The 26,566-nt window shown below is 37.9% G+C and overlaps 1 protein-coding gene across 2 annotated transcripts in view; it reads left to right on the top strand.

Annotated features, from left to right (window-relative positions):
- Positions 1-26,566, top strand: part of gig (TSC complex subunit tuberin) — a 613,633-nt gene that overhangs the window by 435,979 nt on the left and 151,088 nt on the right. For both annotated transcript variants that reach the window (XM_090372592.1, XM_090372593.1), the window contains exons 28-29: positions 229-401; positions 22,981-23,164. In XM_090372592.1, coding sequence (XP_090228718.1) covers positions 229-401; positions 22,981-23,164 — 357 coding nt within the window. The remainder of the gene's footprint in view (positions 1-228; positions 402-22,980; positions 23,165-26,566) is intronic.

The raw sequence follows: 26,566 nt of genomic DNA on the forward strand, positions 1-26,566 counted from the left end.
TTACTTGTACTTTGTCTTCAGTGAGAGCTGAAAGTCTCTCTCTGCAATCAAAATCAAATGCAGGCTAAGCTTGTGAATTTTTATTTCATCTGCTGCATTGAAATACTCCAGCAGTCCTGTAGTATTATAAAACTTATTGAAGAACATTATTTTCCTTTATATAAAAATTGAATAAATTAATATCTCATTCTCTGTTTAATCAACATTGTTTTAACTATGATTTTATAGGTCTGTTGTAGCAGATTTCTTGCTAGAAAAAGGGCAAAGTAGTAGTTGGATGGTAGGTCACAAGATAATCACAATTACCACAAGTGGATGCGGGACAAAAGCTTTCAAAAATGGTCTCTGTGAGAGATGCTATACCCAGTGCAGAGAGTTTCTAGATGAAGAAAAAGATTATGGTTTGTTTAATGACTTTTTATTTTCTCTGTAATAAAACCAAATATTAAAATAAATGCATGAAATATTAAGTACTTGTCTCAACTAATGGAAATTCATTAAATTATTAATGACTAACCTTAAATACTTCATATCTGAGACCGCTTTTAAAATATTTATAATTTATTATCATTGTACTTAAACAATTTTCTGAGTTTATTAGTTCTTTAATTTATTTAATGATTGATCCTCCAAGGATATATGTGAGGGAACCTGGATAAGATGTACACTAGAAAACTCAACTTTTTGAAGGCTGTGTTTATAGATAAGATGTATGAGTTAAAAATATTTATTGTATTTTTATACAAAGATCCTGTTATATTAGGTAAAATATGATATACAACTAAAATAAAGCAACTGAATTTCCTGTGGTTGTGAAAGCAAAGGAACAGTCATAGCAGCCGATATTTTGGCATTTGTTTCCATTGCAGCAGTAGTACATTCAAGGACAGCCAGTCAGTCCTGTCTTCCACAAAATATAAAGCATGAAAGGTTTAATGTCAAATTTTGTTTGAAGTTAAATACATTTGCAAGTGAGACATGTACCTTGTTAAAAGATATTTGTGGGGATTCATAATTAACTGCAAAAAGATTTTGACTAGAACAAAAAGTTTAAGAAAGTAGGCAAGAAGTACATGATGATGCATAGAGTACTTATACGGCCAGTTTACCAGTTCTGTCATGTCCAGTCACATGCAGGATATGACAAAACAGGTAAATGTGCTGAAAAGTCAGAGATTTAGCTTGTTCACAAAATGATAAAGTGAAAGAATGATGGCCAAGAAATTAAATTTAAATAAAAAAAAACATTTGAACTCATTTTGAAAGAAAATTGGAACATGAGGAAAGGAAAGTGTTTTCCTCCGATTTCAAATGATCAGTATAAACCATAACAACATGACATTTGTTTTGATCTTTCCAGGGAAGCTGGACAAAATATCTCGATTTTTCAGTGAATAGTAATCTGCAGTACATTGTTTCCAATATATAAATAAATCAAAAACAAAACATCAGTCTGCAGTGGACAACTCCAACATTCCAAAGATCAAAAAATCAAACAAGTGAAACAATGTTCATTTCTTCTTTGACCATCAATGGCATAAATCATCCAAATATGTATTGTATACTTTAGTAAACAACACAAATTTAAATATGTGTTGCTGTTACTTTCAGTCTACAAGAATTGAAGATTGTAATTTTCAGGAAATACATGTGGAGGAATGTTGTTCCAGAAAATGAAAGTTGAAAGAATAAATGAGGAAGAAGAAAAGTTGGTTCTGTGAGTTTGAAGTTGGACAGTAAATGGATGTTAATTTATCGTGGCATGTGTTCAGATTGGTTTGAAAGAGAAAGAATTACAGAAACGATTCAGAAAGACGGTGCCCTTGGAAGTATCTATAGAAACAGCATGCAGCAGAAACAGTATGTCTGTGAGGCAGAGTGGAGAGACTTTGTAAGAGATGGGTCATTAATTAACTTGATTGCTCTCTTTTGAACAGAGTCTAGAAGCATGAGAGAAGTTTTGGGAGTACCACCCCAGATGTGCAAACAGTATTCCATGATAGAACATATTTGAGATTTGTACAGAATAAGTAGTTGTTTAGATGAAAAGTAATGCCATTGAAAGAGAAAAAAAAAGTTTTCTAGATGCAGAGAAGCAATATTTGTGATGTGCTTATGCAAAGAGAGATTAGAAGTTAGGGTAGTCCCTAATAGAGATATGTGACCTTGTCTTAGAAATCTGAGTGTCATCAAAGTAAGCATTGAAATCAAATGTAAGCATTGAAGCAATATACTTTTTTTTTGGGGGGAAATAAGGCAGGAATGACTTTTAGAGGGATTTAAATTAACTAAATTATCTTTACCCCATTGGAGTATTACCTGGAAATCAGAAAACATCCACCATCAATGAGAAATTGGTGATGGGTATTTGAGAATTTGAAGTTTGTACAGGGAAAGGTTCCTCAAACTGAACGTGGAATGCAATGTGCTACCATCTGCAAAACTGTGGATTGGATTTCTATTCAGTGGAAAAAGACCATTGATGTACTAGAGTAAGAGTGGGAAAAAGAACTGAACCTTGGGGGACATCAACATTAGTAGAGAAATTAGATGATAGAGAGCTGTCTAATGTCACTCACAGCAAGCAGTCAGAGAGAAGATACCGAATTGAAAAAAAAAAAAAAAAATAGTTAGTACAGTCAGTCCTCGTATAACACATGTTTACACTACACAAATTCAATCATACACGATTTATAAATAGGGGAACGATATCTTATATAACACAAGCCGAATTCGCTTATGCACGATTCGCCTTTGTGTTTACAAGAAATGGCAGTCGAACGCGGAATCACCCCAACTGAACACAACACGATAGGAATGAAGAGAAGATTCTGAAAATGTATTTGTTTTTTATAACAGTGAAGGGGAAACACATTTCACCATAACGTAAAAACCAACACAATTTCAGCCATCGGTATAATCTCAAATGCAATTAGATTGAGTTTACTACCAGTTTATAACAGATTCCACTAGCAGAAACGCAACTGGAAATTGTTTTTATTGTTTTATGATAGTAACCCCCAGAAATGTGCTTTAGTAAAATGTGAGGTGTTGATAGTGTATCTCTGCCTTTACGGTGTTGTTTATTCAGTTGCTACACGTGCGCCGCTTTGTTTATGTTTATCAAGCATGCCTCCTCATTTTGTAATTGTGCTTTATTCCCTAAAAATGAGTGAAATACTTAAAAGGTGTGAAAAGGAAGTGTCCTGGTGAAGACACTGGAGATTCAGAGAGAAAAAGAAAAGCAATATTGATAAACAGAGGTAGATTGGGTCAAAAATCCTTACCCGGGAAAATTTATAATGGCCTCATACTATGGTTTATGGCCAAAATCACACCGGCCTCCGGCCCACCAGAGTTTCTCCGGTAAGTTCATGGCCAGTCCGCCTCTGTCGATAGAGAAAAAATATGAAATATTAAAATATGAATATGAAATTGAGCTAAATGAAAGACCATGTGATATTGCACGTGCTACAGACCTAAATGAGGCAACGCCGAGAATTACAAAGAATGCAGAGAAGATAAAAACAACTTTCATAGCAGGAACAACTCAAAGTGTAATTAAAATCCATTAGATTAATACACAAAGAATTGGAAGAGATGGAATGGCTGTCATCTGTTTGGATAGAAAATCAAACAAAAAACAAGTTTGCTTATGATAGAAGCAAAAGCATTAGCAATATTTTATTACGTAATAGTCGTAATAAAATACTTACGTATTTTATTACGATTATTTATTGTGTTTGGCAATGTTTTGGTTACAAATGTGTGTTCAATCTTGGGTGGTCGGCAACTAACCCTGTTTTTCCCATAGGGCCTGTTGTTTATATTGCACGAGGGTTTCTAGGAACACAACTATCGTGCTATACGAGGAATGACTGTACTCCATAAGATGAAAGCTTGTTTAGAAGACCACTATGCCAAATACAATCAAAAGCTTTAGCATTGTCAAGAGCAACTGCTTAAATTTCACTAAACTTTTCCATTGAATTTGCCCCTAGATGGGTAACATAAGCTAGTATATCATCTGTGGATTGATACTGACAGAATCCATATTGATGATCAATCAGATGGAAGCTTTTGATATAGTTCAAGAGTTGGCAGTTAATGGATAAAGCCATTACTTTGGTAAGAGTAAAAGTAAATACAATGGGACAATAATTGGATGAGAAGGATTTTTCACCCTTTTTAGGAACAGGCTATATATGGAAAAACACCAGTGGAATAAGAAAGTGTAAAAAGGCGACACAACAGGAATAAGCTGAGGTGCACGGGTTTTGGTAACAAGTGGAGAAATACCATCAGTATGTGGAGCTTTTTGGGCATCGAGATTGTTCATAATTCTTTTAACATCCTTTTGACAGAAGACTGAAGTCTACTTGGCATGGTGGGAGGTAATCTACAAGATTGTCAATACAAGAGTTAGAAGAAATGCAGGATGCTAATTAATTGGCTTTATGTTTAGCTGAGGAGGCAATAAAGCCATCAGGTTTTAACAGAGGCAAAAGTTGCAGCCAGTAAGTAGCTTTGGTAAGAGACCAGAATGCTTGACTGATAAGATGCAAATTTTCTACTCTTAGCCTGTTCAGAATCTAGTTTGGACCGATTAATAACTGCTTTACAATTGTTGCGATCTTTAATATGGGCAGAAAATGAACCTGGAGATTTGGATGCAAGCCATTGCGATATGCAATATTCTTATCTTGAACATCCTTAGCACACTTATTGGAAAACTAAGATTTAGATAAACGGCGAGATTTTAAGGTTGAGTGTGGAATAAAGGATTTTATCCCTACAAAAATAATTTCACTGACACTATCTGAGCAAAGGTTGACGTCAGAAGACTTTCAACAGTAATCCAACTGAGGAAAACGAGAATAAAACAGAGATCATCCCATTATGCATTCATATAATGCCAAACAAGACAAGGATAAGAATGGTCATAAGAGAAAGCCATTCTAGAAGAGACTATCACTGAGTTGTGATCTGAGGTGCCCATAGGTTCATTCACCGTGACCATGTACTTTGAATAGTTGTCTGCGAGAAAAAAATCAAGAGTATTGGATGGGTGTTGGATTGTCTGGTAATTTGGTAGGCAAATGAACAATCTGTGTGAGGTCATTAATAATTGCAAAAGCCTCAGCGTCTCGACTAGATGGGTCCATGTGAGTAGAAAACTGAATTCAGCTGGAGCTATAAACAGTAAAATCACCAAGAGAAAATTACCTCACTGTTATTAGGAAAGTGGGACTGGAGAAAGTTGAGTTTCAAAGAGATGAAGTCATTGAGTTGCAAGTGACTAGTTCAATTGGGAGATCAATAGAGACAACAGATGAATTTTACAGAATGGGGTAGAGAGATTTTAGCATTAGTAAAGACACATGATGCAAGAAAGCAAGCTTATATAGCATCAGCCAAAAAACGCCCCTTCTTATTTCACCCATCCACTTGCTCCAAGTGTTTGTCTAGTTCTGCCTTGAATATATTTAAGCTATCAACTTCTACAACGACAGATGGATGTTTGTTCCAGCAGTCAACTACCTGCTGGCTAAATGCAAACTTCTGCACACCTATCCTACAACTGTCTTTCCTCAGTTTGAATCTATGCCTCCTCAAGTTTGTAATCTGAGCAAGAGGAAGAATCCCATCAGCATTGAGCATGCTCAATCCGTTCAAGGCCTTTCTTCATAAAAGAAACTTTTTGTTCCATTTACTAATCTTGTTGCCCATCCTTCTTAAAATGAGACCTCCATACCTGTATGCAGTACTCAAGGTGTGACTTGACCATTGCCTTTTACAAGGGGATAATCACGTCCCTATCCCTGCTTGAAAAATTCCTGTATATCATTGACCAGACACCATGAGCTACTCTTGCAGACCATCTGCACTGCTCAGAAAAATTCATATCTGCCTGCACAATTATCCCCAGGTCCTTTTCATTCTCTATAACTGTCAGTGTAGTACCACACAGTTGATACGTTACTGTGGGGTTACTGCTTTCCATATGCAGTACATTATATTTGTCAATGTTAAACTTTAGTTGCCACCTCTCAGCCCATCTACTCAACTTTTCTAGATCCTGTTGCAGCAGTGTACTGTCATTAACAACCCTGCCGATCTTTGTATCGTCTGTAAACTTGAATATTAAACCACCTGCGATACCATCATTAGTATCATTAATAAATACAGAAAACAACAGTGGACATAACACTGAACCCTGGGGAACTCCACTAATAACATGAGTCCATGAAGAGCAGCGTCCATTGATTACCACTCTGTCTTCTCCCACTCAACCATCCCTTTATCCATAGCAGCAATTTGCTTCCAATGCCACACTACTTCAATTTGTTCAGTAGTCTTCTATGTGCAACAGTATCAAAAGCCTTTCTAAGATCCAATTATATGATATCAAAATTATTCTTTGCATCCAGTTCCTTTGTGACCACACCATAGTATCCAATGAAATTGGTCAGACAAGACTTCCCCTTAACAAACCCATTCTGTGTCTGAGCTATAACTGAAGTCTTGTCTAGATGGTCCTGCAGTGCTTCTTCAGCCAGTGCCTCCATTAATTTCCCTGGAACAGAAGTTAAACTAACAGATCTGTGTTGCCCTTTGATCCTCCTTTATGAATTGGGGTCACATTTGTACATCTCCAGTCCATGGGTGCCTCCCCTCAGTCCAAGGAAGCTCTCATAATTATGGCTAAGCATTTGCTTACTTCCTTTGCTGCCTCCTTTAATATAACTGGATAGATTCCATCCATCCCAGGTGCCTTTCTTATGTTTATTTTCAACATTTCTCCTCCACTTTGAGGTTGTCACAGACATTCTCTCAGATATGCCAGACAAGCTGTACTTGCTACCTGGGAGTCTAAAACACTGATGGAACTGATATCCGGGTGACATCAAGTTAAGTGGACCCAATTTCGGCGAAGTCCGGACGGTCTGTGACAGCCAAATCCTCTGCTTGCACCTTCACGATGGTGGGACTGTTAGTAATCCTGGGTATAACCTCCATGCACAAGTACATGGTGGGTGACCACCCAGGTGTGAACCAACGTAAGCAAGGGTCGAGGTGTGGCGCCCACACCACATGGAGGAACGCCGCCCCTCTATGTTACCAGGCAGTACTAGGTGGTAGATGACTCTCATCAACCGGTGAAATACCACCACTTTGCTTATTGGAGGCTTGAAGTGGTGGAACCCATGTTTAGTCTCTAGAGCTAAGTTCCAGTCAACCCTTCCCTATCTCTTTCATCATGCAGTATGATTGATGACTTTTGAGGTTATGATGAACATCGTGGCGAGATCCAATATTCCTTACATTTTGAGAGTACAGCTCTAAAACGGTGTTCGCAGGCCGGCCGCTAGTTAGTACACCGGACCGAACCTATTGGTAACTCTCTAGGAGGCTTCTGGATCAGCTAGTGTATAATCTTGCTACCTCTACTCTGCCAGATAGTGACTGGAGGGAGTCCGAGTAGTGTGTATGCGGAGAGCATTTTCGAGGCCACGTTATGTCAAGGATCTGGGTATATTCTTAGCACATGTACGCAATATCCAAAAATTTCATTACTTCATACAGCATGTCCCATCCACTTTTTCTTACTATTGAATACACCATGAGTTGTCAAACTAATAGAGCAAGCTTATCTGCGAAAAGATCTAAACCTCCCAAGGACTTCCTAATTCATTTCACAAATATACGTGGTCTCAATTCTAATCTCAACGATGTCCATTTCCACTTGCAGTCTAGCAAACCCCATGTACTTTTTCTGAAAGAATCTCAGTTATCGGTTGATTCAACTACTGCTCATCTCAGATGCCCAAATTATTCGCTGTATGATTCCTTTCGCCTCAAAGGTGGTACTTGTGCATATGTCCATTCTGATATTCCCTGTCAGAGACTTGGCAATTTGGAATCTCCTCTCTTTGATCTTCTCTGGCTTAAAATCTGTCTACATCATTGTGTCAAATTCATCTGTTGTCTCTACCATTCTCCCAACTCCACTAATCACTTGGAGCTCTTTGACTTCCTCTCTTTGCAACTTGACTTTCTCCAGTCCAACTTTCCTAACAGTGAGGTAATTTTCCTTGGTGATTTTAATGTTCACAACTCCAGCTGGCTTCCGTTTTCTAGTCACACTGACCCAGCAGGTCGAGATGCTGAGGCTTTTGCAATTACTAATGACCTAGCATAGATTGTTCATTTACCTACAAGAATACCGGACAATCCTAATCATACAGCCAATACACTTGATCTTTTTCTCACAAACAACCCTTCTAAGTACACTGTCGAAGTGAGAGGTCCTTTAGGCACTTCAGATCACAACTTGGTAATTGCCTCTTCTCCAATGGAACCTTTATCTCATGGCTATTCCCAACCTCGTGTTGTTTGGCATTACAAGAATGCAAAATGGGATGACCTGCGAGACTTCTTTTCCTTGGTCGGATTACTGTTTCAAAACTTCTGATGTCAATGTTTGCTCAGATCGTGTCAGTGAAATTATTCTTGCAGGAATGGATTCCTTTATCCCACACTCCACTTTAAAATCTCGTCCTTTATCTAAACCTTGGTTTTCCAATAAATGTGCTAAGGCTGTCCAAGAGAAGAATGTTGCTTATCGTAATTGGCTTGTTTCTAATTCTTCAGTTTCATTTTATTCCTACACCAAAGCTCTCAACAATTGTAAAGCAGTTATTAATCACTCCAAACTAGAGTTTGAACAGGCTAAGAGTAGAAAACTTGCTTCTTGCCCTAATGGTAGCCGAGCATTCTGGTCTCTTGCCAAAGCTATTGGCTGCAACTTTTGCCCATCTCTGCTCCCACCTCTGTCCAAACCAGATGGTTCTGTTGTCACTTCAGCCAAGGATAAAGCTGACCTGCTGGCATCCCATTTTTCTTCCAGCTCATGTATTAATGATCTTGGTAAAACACTTCCCACCGTTCGCAACACGCTCCATTCAATGCCTCCTGTGGTCTTCCATCAAAAAGATATCAGAAGTATTTTGATGAATCTTGATGCTAAGAAAGCTCCAGGTCCTGATGGTATTTCTCCACTTGTTCTCAAAACCTGTGCTCCTGAACTTACTCCTATTCTTTGCCACCTTTTCTCACTTTCTTATTCCAAAGGTGTTTTTCCTTCTGCTCGGAAATTTGCTCATATCCAGCCAGTTCCTAAAAAGGGTGACAAATCCCTCCCATCCAATTATCGTCCCATTGCAATTACTTCTATTCTTTCTAAAGTAATGGAGAAATCAATTAACCGCCAACTTTTAAACTACCTAGAAACCGTCCGTCTGATCAACGATTGCCAGTATGGATTCCGTCAATGTCGATCCACTGGTGATATATTCTGGCTTATGTTACCCATTTATGGACTAATTCAATGGAAAGGTTCGGTGAAACACAAGTAGTTGTGGGCGCCTCCGTAGCCAGGTGGGAAGGAGCAGCAGTGCGTAGCACACGCTTCTTGATTAGACCGGGGTTCGAGCCCGTCACCACCAAATACGGAGGATGCGGAAAGGTTAAGGAATGACCACCGCATATCCTGGAGCAATATGGCCTTAGTTGCTAATGCTCCTAAAAACCAAACAACAACAACAACAACAACAACAAGTAGTTGCTCTTGACATCTCAAAGGCTTTTGATCGTGTTTGGCATAAAGGTCTTCTAAACAAGCTTCCATCTTATGGTTTGCCAACTGTTTTTAGTAATTGGTTATCCAGTTTTCTCTCTGATCGCTCACTGAGGGTGATGGTAGATGGCTCTCTGTCTTCTTACTTCTCCACTAATGCCGGTGTCCCCCAAGGTTCAGTTCTTTCTCCCACTCTTTTCCTCTTGTATATCAATGACCTTCTTCCATTGACTGGAAATCCTATCCATAGTTTTGCCGATGATAGCACATTGCATTCAACTTTCCATTTTGAGAAACCTTGTCCTGCTCAATCAGCTTCAACTTCTCGAAAATCTGCTACCAATTCCTTTAATGCCGATCTTCAGGTAATTCTCCAGTGGGGCAAAGACAACTTAGTTGATTTCAACCCTTCTAAAACTCAGTCTTGTCTTATATCTTGCAAAAAGGATTCTTCTGCTCCTATGCTTATGTTTAGTGACACTCTGATTTCTAGGCAAAATGATATATCTCTTTTGGGGATTACCCTGACTTCTAATCTCTCTTGGCACAAGCACATTACAAATATTGCTTCCTCTGCATCTAAAAAACTTGGTTTTCTCTTTCGCTCTCGGCGTTACTTTTCTTCCAAACAGCTGCTCACTCTGTATAAATAGCAAATCCGCCTTGCCATGGAATATTGTTCCCACATCTGGAGTGGTGCCTCCAAAACCTCTCTCAGGCTTCTTGATTCCATTCAGAAGAGCGCAGTTAGTTAATGATTCATCTCTAACAGAGTCTCTCCACTCGCTTTCTCATAGACGCACTGTTTCTGCTGCATGCCTCTTCTACAGATACTTCCATTAATTATAGAAGCCAATTCTTCTGAATTGGCTTCTATAATTCCCGCTCTCTCTTTCGAAACAGTCCGAACACGTCCTGCCACCAACATCCATTTACTGTCCAACTTCAAACTCACAGAACCAACTTTTCATCTTCCTCATTTATTCATTCAACTGCCGTTTTCTGGATCAACCTTCCTTCATACGTATTTCCTGAAAATTACAATCTACAGAAGTTCAATCCAATGTCAACAAATATCTTCTTTCATCTTCTCAACCTCCAACCCAAGCACGGTACTAAGTACTATAGGTTCTAATACCTCTCGTGTTTGGGGTTCACATAAAAAAAAAAAAAAAAAAAAAAATATCATCTTGCTCACTGCCAGGGTTTAATTCACCTCTGGCATTCCCCTCCCTGAATAACTGTAGATGCAAAATACTCAATTAGTTTGTTAGCTACCTGAGCAAGAACATCAACAGTTGAACCATCGATATCAAGTGGACCAATCTGATATTAATTTTAAGCCAGAGAAGATTGAAAAGTGTGGATTCCAAATTATTAAGTCTCTGAGAGCGAAATATCAGAGCAGACCTATGTAGAAATGCCACCTTTGAAGCAAAAAAGAATCATAAAGTGAATAATGAGGACAGCTGAATTGAGCAGTGGTTGAATCAACTGATAATTGGGATTTTATTTGAAAAGGCGCCTCCGTAGCCAGGTGGGCAGGAGCAGCAGTGCGTAGCACACGCTTCTTGATCAGACCGGGGTTCGAGCCCGTAACCACCAAATACCGAGGATGCGGAAAGGTCAGGAAATGACTACTGCATATCCCCAGAGCAATATGGCCTTAGTTTGCTAATGCTCCTAAAAACCAAATAACAAGAACAACAATCTATTTGAAAAAGTGGGAGTTGGTGGACTGTAAGTGGAAATGAACATCATTGAAATTTGAACTGAAACCAATATTTGTGTTGTAAAATGAATGAGGAATTGTCCCGGAGGTATAAATCTTTCTGCAGATATGTTTGTTGTTCTATTAGTTTGACTATTCATGATGCATTAAGTAGTAGTAAAGAAAAGGTGGGGGACATGTTGTATGAAGTAAAGAAATTTTTGGATAAGGTTTACATATCCAAAAATTTTGGCAAGCATAAACCCAGCTTCTTGACATAACATGGCCTGGACAACGTACAAATTGATTTAATTTGAATGTTTATTTCTCAGTCTTAAAGATTTTGAGTCTTTTCAATAAAATTATTTATTCTCTGTTTATCAATATCTGAAGTTAAAAAATTACTTTCTGAGTTGGAATATGGATTTGAATGGTATTTGGATAAGTATTTGAAAAATTGCATTAAATTAATATATATTTAATATTATGACTTATTTTATAACCATTTCATAACTGTAAGAACAATACGAACTTCCATCTGTCATGGGTTGATAGCTTAAATAAATTCAAGGAGGAACTGGACAAACTTTCAGAGGGAATGGATGTGTGAAATTTTTTTTTTTTGGCTGATGCTGCATAAGCTCATACACTTGCTTTCTTGCATCACATGCCTCTACTACTACTACATTATTTTATAAGGAATATTTGAAAAGGAAAAGGTTCTAGCCTACCTTAGAAAAGATGACGTAGTCTGAATATGAGTCAATGTTTGTCCAACATAATCACTTCTAAAGGTCTTTATGAAAATTCCCCTCATCTTTTTTTTTTTTTTTTTTTTTTTTTCAAATGATGTTTTCTGGGCAAGAAACAGTAGTAATCTCCGAGGGACCATATCTGAAAAATAGAATAGATGTGATGACAGTTCATAAAATAATTGTTGATTCTTTGTGGTTACCTTAGCCTTGCACTTGGCAGCATTGTTCAGGAAGCAACTTCCTCTTTCTCCTTTTTCCTTTCTCAGTGTTTGGACTTTAAATTGCTCATGAAATGTTAATGGCAAGAAAGAATAATGTTTATTCAGATTAACCGATGTGCTTTCCATGGTGGGAGGAATCCAGGCCTTGCTGGTTGAACTGATTGTGAGATCGCACCAAAAAGATCTGTCTTAAATAATTCAGTGACGAGTAATTTTATTAAAACCATTTGCATGCAATACAATGAAATGGCATTGGTATTAGCCATGGGTATTTAAATGTATAAATAATAGGTAGTTGTGTAGAAGATGCTAAAACTATTGCAGTTCTAACTGAAAGTTGATGTTCTGTTTCAGACAGTTGTGTGGGTTGCATTAAAGAGTAGAAAGAGCAAACATTCTTGCTTATACACTGATATTAGGAGTATAATAAATAACAATGTTGAATTGAAAGTAGTATTGGAAGTCCTCAATATTTTGTTTCCTCGAGCTGCAATTACAGCCTTGCAACGATCTGGTGTCAACTGAACATATGGAGCCATGCTTACACCTCTGCAAAACATTATACTAATGAGCATGTATACCCTTCCAATGCCATATTTATAGAAACGGTTGATGCAATACTTTGCAATTACTGTCTGATGCAATAGAAGCATTATCTGACGCAATACCTTTGCTTTGCAACAAACAAAATGACTGTAATCAAACAATATCTTATATGTTTCACTACAAATGTTACTTTTTTTTCAGGTGATGCAGTTTTTTTGTCTGCCACTGTAGATTATTTTGTTATAATGATTATTCATTATTTGTATTCTGCAAAGGACAGGTCCATGTATACATTCAACAACTACTTGTCTATATCTCCTTATCCTTAGCCCTTGTCTTCATCTCTCCATATTCGCCATCCATTTTAAATTCATCTATCATGGTTTCCACAATCTCCCTGTGAGCCTCTTCAGGTTTTCTCTCCATCACATCCTTCATCAATCCCTCATTTTGCAACACATGTCCAATTCAGTTTCTCTTCTGCCTTCTGATTATTTCTTGCTATTAAAGAGAAAGAAATGTCTACCTTGCTTGCATTGACGTGTGTGTGTTACAGATCTACAAAGAACATGTTCATTATTGGCATGAGTAGTTTTTTTCAGTGTTTTTGTTGAATTCATCAAGATTATGCAGGTTATTTTTTTGAATATTCATTCCGGATTAAATTTTAATGAAATACCGAGTATTGAAATCTATAAATTGTACTTGTTAGTACAGTAAAATCTGTTTAATACAAATTCAGCTTATACAACGCACTCGTTTATATGAAGCACATACCACTCCCCTGTGAAAGGATAAGCTTTTCTATATAAATATATTCGTTTATTACAAAATTCTGTTAATATGTATTAAAAAGTTCTTTTTCACCCAATGAGAAATAAATATTGTCACTTTGTATGTTTAATACAAATCTTGGCAGAGCGATCCAGTTATTGCCCCCAGCCACCTGGCTCCCTACTTCCGGAAGGATGGCACTGACTTGTTAGAAATTAGTTTTATATAAACAGAAACAGTTTGTGGTAGCTACAACATCAAGTGCACTCTGAAAAACATATTTCTAAAGGATGAGTTGTTAAATTAGCAAAAGAATAAAAAAAAATTTCTAAGTTGTTTACATGCACTCCCTCGCTCTCCATGGGAATAAGGTTAGTTGCAATTGTTACCCCAGTTCAGAGTCTTTTGCTATCTTATACAGCAATCTTATTTTTTGTGCCATTTTATCTGAGTTGATGTCTTTTTCAGAACTTGTGTCTTTAAATTAATTTAAAATTTGTTTATATTAAATCTTATCTAGCAATGTTATGGTGACAAAACATAAATGGACAGAATTAAGCCTGGAAATTAAACTAAAAATTACACAAGAGGCTGATAGGATGAAAAGAAGCAAAACAAACATTGCAAAGGAATACAACATCCTACTTTATTTACAATACTGAAAAATCGAAAAAAGACTTGAAGTGCGTGACACAGTAGCAGCGGTGAAAAATAGGAAACGAATTCACGGTGCAAAACAAGAGGCGCTTGAAACAAAACTTTTCGAGTGGTACCAACAATGTGTGCATCTAATTTGCCAATATCGGGTCTGATTTTGCAAGAAAAGGCAAATTATCTAGCTCAGCAACATGGGATTAGTGACTTCAAATGCAGCAGTGACTGGCTTCAAAGATTTAAAGATAGGAATAACTTGATTTCGCAAAATGTTTGCTGTGAGTCTGGATTAGTTGACAAAGAAAAGGCTACAGACTGGTTGTGTTCTGTATGGTCCATCCTTGAAAATATTATTATTATTATTATTAGCCATATGGTGCAAGGAAGCCTGAGGAATAACTTGATTATAACTTGAATAACTTATGCTGCACCAGCCAAAATAAAAAAATAAATTCTGAATTACCCCAAGAAAGAGAGAGAGAGAGAAAGAAAACAAGAGTCAGAAGTAGAAGGGAATCACCAAAAAAAAAAAAGAATGATGATATCCAGCTCAGGACCCTGGATGTGCCAACCCCATACTCACCAGATGTGAGCCCCCGGGGTCAAAGGATATTTTTAATCTTGACGAGACAGGTTTATTTTATAATTTGCTGCCAAACAAAACATTTGCTGTTCGAGGAAAGTCTTGTCATGGTGAAAAATTAAGTAAACAAAGACTCGCTGTTCTGTTATGCTGCAATTCAGATGGCAGTACAAAACTATGCCCACTTGTGATTGGTAAGTTTTCCAAGACAATATGTTTTAAAGAAGTTAATCAACTTCCCTGAGATTATTAGGCCAATAGAAGTGCTTGGCTTATGGTCAAAATTTTTCAGTCTTGGTTTTCAAAAGTGGACAGAAGAATGACTTCAGAAAAAGGAACATTTTGATGATTCTAGATCATTGTACAACACATTTTTCCGAGACACTTCAGTTGACAAATATACGGCTGTTTTTTTACCCCCCCAGTACCACCAATTTAATGCAACTGCTGGATCAAGGCATTATTTATAACCTCAAGAGAGCATATAGAGCCTCCTGATAAAGTACTTGATCCATAACATAGAAGGAGGGAACAATTTGCAGCCAAATTGGAATGTCTTTGATACTTTGATATCAAAAGATATTGGAATGTCTTTTGATACTGTTGCACATGGAAGACTGCTACACAAATTGGAGCAGTGTGACATTGGAGGCAAATTGCTGCTATGGATAAAGGGGTGGTTGAGGGGGAGAAGACAGATGGACACTGCTCATCGGGGACTAATGTTATTAGTGGAGTCCCTCAGGGCTCAGTGTTGGGTCCATTATTGTTTTCTGTATTTATAAATGATATTGATGATGGTATATCAAGCTTAATGTCCAAGTTTGCAGATGATACAAAGGTTGGCAGGGTTGTCAAGGACCCTACTGACACTATGCTGCTGCAACAGGATCTGGAAAGGTTGAGCAGATGGGCTGAGAGGTGGCAAATGAAGTTTAACATTGACAAATGTAAAGTACTACACATGGGAAACAGCAACCCCAGAGCAACGTATCAACTCTGTGGTACTATACTGACAGTGGTAGAGAATGAAAGGGACTTGGGGGTGGTTGTGCAGGCAGATATGAAGTTCTCTGAGCAGTGCAGACGGGCTGCAAGAGTAGCTCATGGAGTATTGTCAATGATATACAGGAATTTTTCCAGCAGGGATAAGGAGGTGATTATTCCATTGTATAAGGCAATGGTCAGGCCACACCTAGAGTACTGTGTACAGGTCTGGAGGCCTCATTTCAAGAAGGATGTAAAGCTGCTGGAACGAGTACAGAGAAGGGCAACAAGATTAGTGAATGGAACAAAGGGGTGCTCTTACGAAGAAAGGCTTAAGTTTTGCAAATTACAGTGTCTGGAGACTAGGCACCAGCGAGGTGATCTGATAGAGGTGTATAAAGCCTTGAATGGTTTAAGCATGCTCAATGCTGATGGGATTCTTCCTCTAGCTCAGAAAAATCACCTGAGAGGGCATAAATTCAAATTGAGGAAAGACAGATATAGGATAGACGTGCGGAAATTTGCCTTTAGCCAGCGGGTGGTTGGTTGGTGGAACAGACTTCCATCCCTTGTGGTGGAGGTTGATAGCCTAAATAAGTTTAAGGCTCAGCTGGACAGGTATTTTGAACGAACAGAGGGGTGAAGTGGAAGTGGGTTTTTTTTTTTTTTTTTTTGGCTGATGCTGCATAAGCTTGCTTTCTTGCATCAAATGCCTCTACTAATGCTAATGCTAATGTTACAGTCTTGGATGCTATCCATAATCTTGTTATTACTTGGGAAAGTATTATTGGGAAAGATGCCTGCGTTGGCATCAAGTGCAATAATCAAATGCTTCAGAAAGAGTGGCTTTGGAGGGAATACCAAAAAACATGGTCCAGCAAAAGAATTTGATAGCAACATTGAAGAATGGGAGAATTTGAAGGAGCATATGGATTTTGTTGGCGAATTTGAAGAGTTTGTGAAGGTGGATGATGAAGTTGCTACCACTGCAACACCAGAAGAGCTGCTGGGTACCAAACAAAACGATGATGTTTTTGTTACCAGCCACAGCGAAAGTGAAGAAGCACGCACACTGCCATCTAAAAAAGATTCCCAAAATGCATTGAACGTAATAGAGAATGTGTTGGCCTGCAGTAGCATTGATAAAAAAAAAAAACAATTATTGCATTTGATAATATCTGTGCTGCAATTAAAAATGCATATAGGACAAAAACTGTGCAAACAATATTGGATTCTTTCTTTAAATTAGATTAATTTATTTAAAAGTTAATGGTTTGTATGCCTCCTTTTATATTAAGATTGTAATTCTTTTTACTGTGATGCTAAAATATTCTGTATATCAAAATATATACTGTACAATATTTTCATTTCCATATTAATATTGCTTTTCTCTTAGTTTATCTTACAAATAAAATAAAATCTTTAAAAAAAATGTTATTCCTATTACTATATTGTTAGACAAGGCTTTTGTTTTTATTTTATTTTATTTTTATTATTTTATTTTATTAATTTATTTTTGATATTATTATTTATTATTATTCTTAGATATACAGTATGTACCAAAAAAAAAAAAAAAAAAAAAACAGTAAAATTTTGACACTTTTGGGGAATCTCATTACTACAAACCTCGTTATTACAAAACGTGAAAATTTAGGTTCCTTGAACTTTGTATTAACGAGATTCCACTGTAATATATAATGTTATATATTTATTCCGAAAACATATACACTGGTGTGCGAAATTTAGGACAAACACTATTTCTAAAGGTTACAACCACAAAATCTTTACTTAAGGGACTCTTTACTGATGAGAGTAGATTCAGTCTCAGCAGCGATTCTGGACATCAGCTAATCTGGTGAGAGGTTGGCACACGGTATCACCCCGCAAACACCACTGAAAGGGATCGATGTGGCGATCGAGGTGTTCTCATCTGGGGAGGCCGTTATCTTGGATGGACGTACACAACTCCAGATACTGGAAGGCGGTACTGTAACCAGTGCACGCTACTGTACTGAGGTAATCCTTCTCGATGTGCATCTGTTCCGGGGTGCCATTGGCTCCAAGTTCGTGTTTATGGATTATAACACCACATCCCATCGCACTGCAGCTGTTGATATGCTTTTGGAAAGTGAGGACATTGTTCGTATGGATTGGCCTGCCCATTCCACTGATCTAAATCCCATCAAACACATATGGGACGCTCTGGGGAGATGCCTAGTGGCACATCCACACCCACCAGAAAATGTTCACCAGCTGAAGATGGCGCTGACAGAGGAATGGACGATGTTACTGCAAGAACTTATCAACAACATTGTTAAGTATGGACAGATGGTGCAAAGCTTGCATCGACATTAGGGGTGGCCATATCTCCTACTGAGGACCACCTCTTCCCTTTGTTCCATCTTTGGCAGTGATGCATCTGTATCATGGCAGCCAGTGCTATCTTGCCATTTTTGAATAAAGTCCCTCTCTACCATTTTGTTTCCATTGTTGTGTCAGTGTTGTTTCCTTCATCATTTCTGTACCTCATGAGGTTCCTTTGGTATGCTTTTCCCATATCCAGGCCACTCCTATGAGAAGCTACAGGTGAAAAAACCTGACTGGTTCTTAAATTTTGCACACCAGTGTGATAACGGTAAATCTTTTTTAAGGCAATGCATTACTTACAAATATGAATGTATCTTCTTGTCTAATGGCATTCCATTGTACTACTTAAATTTTTTTTTTGACATTGTGGTATGGGCCCCATATGGAGCAGTTATCTTCAAGTTGAAGTAGAACAGAAGCTTTGTAGAGAAGTACAGGGTATATAAAATTAAAAAAAAAAAAAAAAACCATGTATTTCTCTTTCTTTATGAATTCAGTTGCTTTCTAGCCTGACTAATGATGTGAGATAGCTTCTGATTTGGCGCCTTCTTTAGAAAAAGAACAGTGATGGTATGTCACATGGCTGGGTTTTTAGAAAATCCATTTGAAGCAGACCAGTGATTGAGATTTTAGAGGAAATTGACTGATCATTGAGATTATTGATTGTGTATGACACAATATAGTTTGACATAGCCCTCAAACATGGCTGTTTTAATGGGCTGGCCATTGTGTGGCCAACCTATTAAAATAGCCATTTTTATGAAAACAAGAGCATTCTAAAAAAAGAAAGCAAGATTCTTAGGGGGACACTATTGTGGGGAGAAAAAGCACCAAAAGGGACATTGTCAAAAATGACATTTGGGGGGGGGGGAAATTACCTTATATCTTTTATACTATTCTTTATATTTTATTCACCTTTCCTTACCCCACTTTCCGCATCTGACTTGTGTACCTCACAGAAGAAATCAGGCTCTAGGGAGTTTCTATATTGAGTATATGCCTCCTTCGGATTAGGCTGGGTGTTCAAAATGACTAAACACAACTTCATTTAAGGCTATATACAAATTGTTTATTACACATATTTACAGGAAAGCAAATGATCAATATTTAAGCACATATTACAACTTGATAGCACAATCTAAATTATACATGTTATAGATTAATTGGTCATGTTAATTTACATTCATGCACATCACCTTTCTCTTTACCACAAGGCTATTAACACTTTCATGATTTTAATTTATACTAACTTCCCTAAAGTAAATCAAATTTTTTTTCTAATGGAACAAACTCAGTTTCCACATTAAAATCTTCCTTTTATACAATACTTCTTTCTTATTTAGAGATACAAATGACAAACCTTCTCTAGCTAGATTTACCTTGATACAATTGAAACTCTCTTTTAAACTAGCATTAATCTTATTTATCTGGTTTATACCAGCACTAGACAAAAAAAACTTCTAACTTGGTCACCACATTACACCTGGATCATCATATATGATAGCAGTCATCTCTATTACCCCCTTTAATTACCCCATCCAAAATTTTTACTTTACATCCATTTATTCAAAGTAAATTCACCATATCTACATATTCACCGTTCTATACCATATTCCAACAACATTATTCTACTCATATACAGTTACATGCATATACCTTATTGTTTATTTCCCATATGACTTCCCCTAATAATTCTCCTATCGTTTTTTTTCTATAGTCCTTTAAATTTGTAAAGGAGTACTTATGCTATCTAGGCACTTACTTCTAATGACTGGTGGGACGTCTCCGTTAGGGCCTTCCATCTTTCCTTATTCGGGGCTGCTATTCTCCGCCATCTAGAGCAACATCTTATGGCTTCCAGGGAAATATCGTGCTGACTGTAGGACTGCTACACAGCTTTCGGGATCTGCTACTCTGCCTGTCGGATACGCTCCTTCTGTTCCAGGGCTGCTACTTCTATTCAGGGCTTTCTATGTTCTGTTCCGGGCCTGCTATTTGCCTTCCAAGACTTTCCTGGGAATCATAGCCTTCATTGGTGGACTTGGTCATCTGTGAGAATTTTTTTCTCTCACTTCACTAATCTTTTCAAACTCCCTCACGTTCCGATAACCTCACTTTTACATTATTTCTCGTCGACCACCTCCTCACTATACTTCTCTTAAAAACTTTCGAAACTCCTTCATCCTTTTTTCTCCCCCGATAGGTTCTCTTAATTTTCCCGCACTCTCTCTTTTTGTTCCCCGAACTGTATACCCCCCCCCTCAAGACTGGCATGCCTCCGTTCGGGACTCCAACCAATCCTCCCCTTACTATTTAAATTTACGTTCTGTTTCATTCACTAATACCTTTCTCCCAAGCTGTCTCCTTAGCGCACAAATCAACCTCCTTTTTGAACATTCTTATTTTTTTCTTCCCAGGCAGCATGACCCTTTGATGTCCATCGGCCACCTCCACAAACACTCATTTTCATCTCACACCTGGCCTTCTAAAGCATCAGAAAATTCACATCTCAGTCAGCCTGACACCGGTCTTAATTTGGAACCGAACACTGGACGTGCACCCACTTCCTGTTTAGGTCTGATGGTGTTACAGATCAAAGGAGGCGCTTTGTCTAATCCCGTCCTATCGTTTGTTCTCGAGCAACCCTTTTCACGCCTATTCACAAATGGCCCTCGTTATCTAGTCCTGCTGTCCCTGTTTGCTGCCTTGAGAGGACACTGCCTTGACAACTTACAAATCCTTTAAGGGTAGGAACACTGCTGGTACCATTCTGGTGCGGGACTGCTGGCACTCATCGAGTGCGGGATACTGCTGCAAACCCCTTATAGGGTAGGATCAGCCGGCACCGTTCTGGTGCGGGATTGGTGGCACTCTGGAGAACTTCTGAGTGCGGGATACAGAGTCCATTGGCCTCTGGTGATCATGCAGGGGCACCTGTCCCCTGCTACTTTAACTCCCACCCCCAGATCCCCATTTTCACCTCACAAAGAGCGGACTGCTCCTTAACTTCAGTCCGTCCTCCTTTCCCTCTTTCTGTTCCTTCTAACTCGTACTCCTGCTCTGTTTTCTCCCCCCCCCACTTTTTTATTTTTTATTTTTTATTATTATTTTTTATTTTTTTATTATTTTTTTTATTATTATTTTTTTTTTTTTGTATTATTTTTTTTTATTTTATTTATTTATTTATTTTTATTTATTTTTTTTTTTTTTCACTTGACCTTTGTCAGGAAGCTTAGGCAACCCTGGCAAAGGCCAGCCAGAGTATAATGGGCAGCCTGGCTCACCTCCCAGTGGTGGTGGCGGGCAACGTGGGGTCCCACCAGGGGCTCTGCGGCCAAGCAGCCAGAGACACAACAACAAAACATAACACTACTCTGACAGAAACCAGACATTACACTTTTTCTGGCTTTTACAGAGATTCTGTACTTCTTCACAAAGTACCATGGTGCAGATGTGGGAAACCACAGGTGGCGCCTTTCACAAAACACTATGCCACTATGCCACTATGTCCCTGTTTGCTCTTGTGTATTATGGGAGTTGATAGTTTATCCCTTTGCTACTATTTATTCTCATGCTTAACCCATCCCATCACTAAATCTAACTTTCTTCTGATTTAATCTTACCTTGCGAAAAAAAAACAATATTTTTATTTTATTTTATTTGTAACATTTTTCATCTTACACCATCACTATATCTAACGTTTTTCTAATTTAAATCTTACTTTGCGAAAAACAAACCCAATATCTTTATTTAAATTAGCTTGTAAGATCGTACATCTTACAACATGATTTTCTCTGCAAATGATTGTTGTTTAATCCACATGAGTAGTGGGTAATTAATGCCATAGTTTTGAAGGTAGGCTAACTGTGTGATACTCTGCCAAAATGCACTACTACTATTGATCAGAATAAAATATATTCAGTTCGTGGTTTTTGTCAGTGGACTTGGTGAAAAACTAACAGAATTGTAAAAGTGTTGGTTACTACTGATTTGTTTTTCAGCCGTATTAGATTTAAGATAGTTGGCAAGTTGACCATATGTAATTGTGTCAGTGTGATAATGGCAATACAGCATACTGTTTAATACAACAAATCGTCTATAATTATTTTTGAGATCCCTTATTTGAAAGGTTGACTAATTAGGAGAGTGGATTGGACAGAACCAATTCACCAACAGTTTTTTTTTTCATAAAAAAATGTTAGGATGCCACCAGGGTTGACAATGTAATCATTGTTGATTTATTTTTTATTTATTTTTTTGTTTTGAGTGAAAATCTGATATCTACAGTAAAAAAAAAAAAAAAAAAAGTAAATTGCAGCCATTATCAATCCTGCTGCAGGGTCGAAGCCTCCTCAACAATTCATGTTGAGGGAAGTGAACCATAATTTGCCATGCTAGTCCAGCGCGGGTTGGCAGATCAACCGTATTTAGCAGTCAGGGGCTCAAACCCTGGTCTACTCAAAGTTCGTGTGCTACTGCACTCCCGCTCCTGACCACTTGGTACAGAGGCCTCTACAGTATCCAGGTTTAATTAGTTCAGAACACTGTTATTCATAGTTGAAATTTTTGGGATGCTAATATAGTAATTTGAGTTTTGATTGAAGTAGAGGCAAAGAAGTTGGTAAAAATTATCAGCTTTTGCCCATTTTCCATACATATATTATGTCATCATGTGTGATGATATCATATTCCATACATATAAACAGTTTAGCAGCTCTCTAGTATTTAAATTGTTTTTTCAGAAGCTGAAGCCAAAAGTAGTGCAAGTTCTGTTGCCATAGATCTACCTTCCATGAGGCGTAGGCATCGTTCTGCTGTCCTGAGAAGTTCAACTATTGCTGTCGGTGAATTGCAACACACTCTTTCAAAGACAAAGGATGATTTACAGCTTCATAGGCAGTCTTTTGATGCAAATGAGAGATTAAGGTAAGTGTGTCTTTATTCATTTTTATTCATGCCAAAAAAATAATGCCCACATTTTTTTTTTTTTTTTTTAATTTAATTTCCACAGAAGGGATAAACTCTTGGCAGTGGAATCTTTAATTTTCCAACTTCTAATTGCAAAGTTTCACATGAAGTAGCTAATGTAGTTGATGACTCATAAGAGAAACAGAAAAAATATTGTGCAAAATGGACAGATGGAATAGAACCAGGGTGTGTCCGCTAAGGAATAAAGTTAATGATGTTGTAGAGCAATTACCTTTTAAAGGCACAGAAAGTGATATTGTACATTGGTACTAATAATATAAATAGTACGAGATATGAGGATTTACTTTGCAGATAAGGGCAATGTTGAAAAGAAGTCATGAGTTGGAAATAAATTGGAAAGTTTCTTCAATTCTGCCCAGATGTGATAGGATGATAATGAGAGCATTTTCAATCATTTTGGCCCTGGAGTGGCTGTGCAAAGTTCATGGAATAGGGTTTTTCTCAGCAGGGTTTGTGCTTGTTAACAGGAGAGACTGGTTTTTTACAGAGATGAGATACATTTAAATAGGGGGAGTGCAAGAATATTTACTGATGATGTTGGAAGTAGTGTTAGGTGAGTCAGAAAACTAGCTTGGGGGATTTGCAAACTGATAGAATAACAGCAGCCAGGAAGCATAAAGTGACATAATTATAGTGGATAGTAGGCTTTTTATACCAACTTAGAGATACTATTTGACTTAAATGTATATCAGATGTACCGATGAGACTTGTGGCAGAGAACAAAAATGCATGTGATGCATATAAATTATCAGGTGATACAGAAGTCTACAGTAGATATAAACCAATCTGCAATCAAGTCACACAGGAGGTTAGGCAAGCTGATGCAGATTATGAGAAGTCTCTGACAAAGACTTCTTTACTTCTGTAAACACTAGAAGGAAGGGGATAAATTATATTGATCTGCTAGATATGAATGATTTAATTGTTGATGAACCTGCCCAGGTTGCTGACAAATTGAATAGGTATTTTGCATCTCCATTCACACCCAAGAAATTTTTCAGTGATGCAGATTCCAGAAGTTTATCAAATTCTAACAGAGAGCTGAATGATTTTGTGATAACTGAAAGGAGAATGGAAGAGAATTTGTTGAAACTAAATATAAAAAAGGCATTTAGAGTGGATTACATCTATCCAGTTATATTAAGAGAGGCAGCAAAACTTCACTGGTCAAAAGATTTTGTTGACTAGCACTGTTTTGTTGACTAGCACGGCACAGAAAAGCCGTGAAGTAGGGTTGAATTTGAAAGTGTCTGCAATTCTGCCCAGACACGATAGGAGGGAGTATATGATGAGAGCCTTGTCGATCAATTCGGCCCTGGAAAGATTGTGCAAGGCTGAAGGGGTAGAATTTTTTTCAGCCTGGACTGTACTTGTTAACAGGAGAGATTGCTTCTACAGGGATGGGATACACTTAAATAGAAAGGGTGCAAGAATATTTGCTGATGCTATCGAGGCAGTGTTAGGTGGGTCGGAAAACTGCTAGCTTGGGGGGAGACAAAGACTAATGGATTAACAGTAGCCACTGGCAGAGGTGAAAGTGATTCTTGCACTGCTTCTATTGGAATGAGCAGAAGCCTGAAAAACAAGATGCAGGATATTTCAGAGACTGCTGGAAGTCATTGCGGTACAAGTAAACACATGGGTTGTGTTAGGGTAGCTAAGAATAGAAACAGGTGCATGTATACTTGCGTGTACACTAATGCTAGGAGTTTAGTAAATAAATTTGATGAATTTGAGGTATTACTCAAAACATCAAAGGCAGATATTGTTGGGATATCAGAGACGTGGTGTCACACAGATATAAGGAATGCAGAACTGGAATTTGGGGAGTACAACGTCTACAGAAAGGATAGACAGGATAGGAAGGGAGGAGGGGTTATGCTATTAGTTAAAAAACACATAAAATCCAAGGAAGTGAAGCCAGTTGACATCGCTGGACAGTGCAGTGTTGAGTCAGTTTGGTGTGACATAAGCATAGGTAAATCAAAATTGAGAGTAGGAGTGTGCTATAGGCCTAATGACTCTGATGAGTATAATAAGACACTGTACAGGGAAATAGAATGGGCCAGTAAATCAGAGAGTCTTATAATGGGGGATTTTAATTTCCCAGATATTGACTGGAATTTGTGGGTTGGTCACTCACACACTAGCAAGGCTTTTGTGGATTTATTGGATGATTGTTTTCTACACCAGCATGTTCGTGAGGCAACAAGAGGGAGCAATACTCTTGATCTGATTATCAGTAGTGATTCTTCATGCATTAGGAATCTGCAGATAAATGAACCACTGGGTGGCAGTGATCACAGTGTGCTGAAGTGGGATTTACTCAAGGAGGTAACTACCATCAGAGGTAAAGGGAAGGGTTTTTGCTTTCGTGAAGGCGACTATGATGGTCTGAGACAGTATTTAAATTCTATACAGTGGGACCAACTGATGATGTTACCAACAGCAAATTCAAAATGGGAAGCATTCAAGGAACTAATCTTGGAAGCTACCAGGCTTTACATACCAACCAAGAAATATTGTTCAAGGTTCAGGCCTAAATGGTTGTCAGATGAACTAATGAGACATATGGCAGAGAAGAAAAATGCATGGGATACATACAAATTAATGGGTGACGTGGAAGCCTATGATAGATATAAGTTAGTCTGTAACCAAGTCACAAAGGAGATTAGGCAGGCAAAGGCAGATTATGAGAAATCCTTGGCAAAGGATGCAAAGAAAAACAGAAAAGAGTTCTTTACCTATTTAAACTCAAGAAGGAAAGGGATGAATCAGATTGGTCCACTGGATGTTGATGGTTCAACAGTTGAGGATCCAGCTCAGGTGGCTAACAATCTAAACGAGTATTTTGCATCTACATTCACACATGAGGAGTTATTCAGGAAGGGGAATGTCGTAGGTGAAGTAAACATTGGCAGTGAGCTAGATGATTTTCTAATAACTGAGAGGAAAGTGGAGGAGAAATTGTTGAGGATAAACATAAAAAAGGCACCCGGGGTGGATGGGATCTATCCAGTTATATTAAAGGAGGCAGCAAAGGAAGTAAGCAAACCCCTAGCCATAATTATGAGAGCTTCTTTGGACTCAGGGGAGGTACCCATGGACTGGAGATGTGCAAATGTAACCCCAATTCACAAAGGAGGATCAAAGGCTGACACAAGTAATTATAGACCTGTTAGTTTAACTTCGGTTCCAGGAAAATTAATGGAAGCACTGGTTAAAGAAGCACTGCAGGATCATCTGGACAAGAATTCAGTTATAGCTCAGACACAGCATGGGTTTGTTAAGGGCAGGTCTTGTCTGACCAATTTGATTGGATACTATGATGTAGTCACA

The sequence above is a fragment of the Mastigoproctus giganteus genome, chromosome 4 (genome assembly GCF_048544385.1).
Source record: "Mastigoproctus giganteus isolate SK-2022 chromosome 4, ASM4854438v1, whole genome shotgun sequence".
NCBI classification, from domain to species: Eukaryota; Metazoa; Arthropoda; class Arachnida; order Uropygi; family Thelyphonidae; genus Mastigoproctus; species Mastigoproctus giganteus.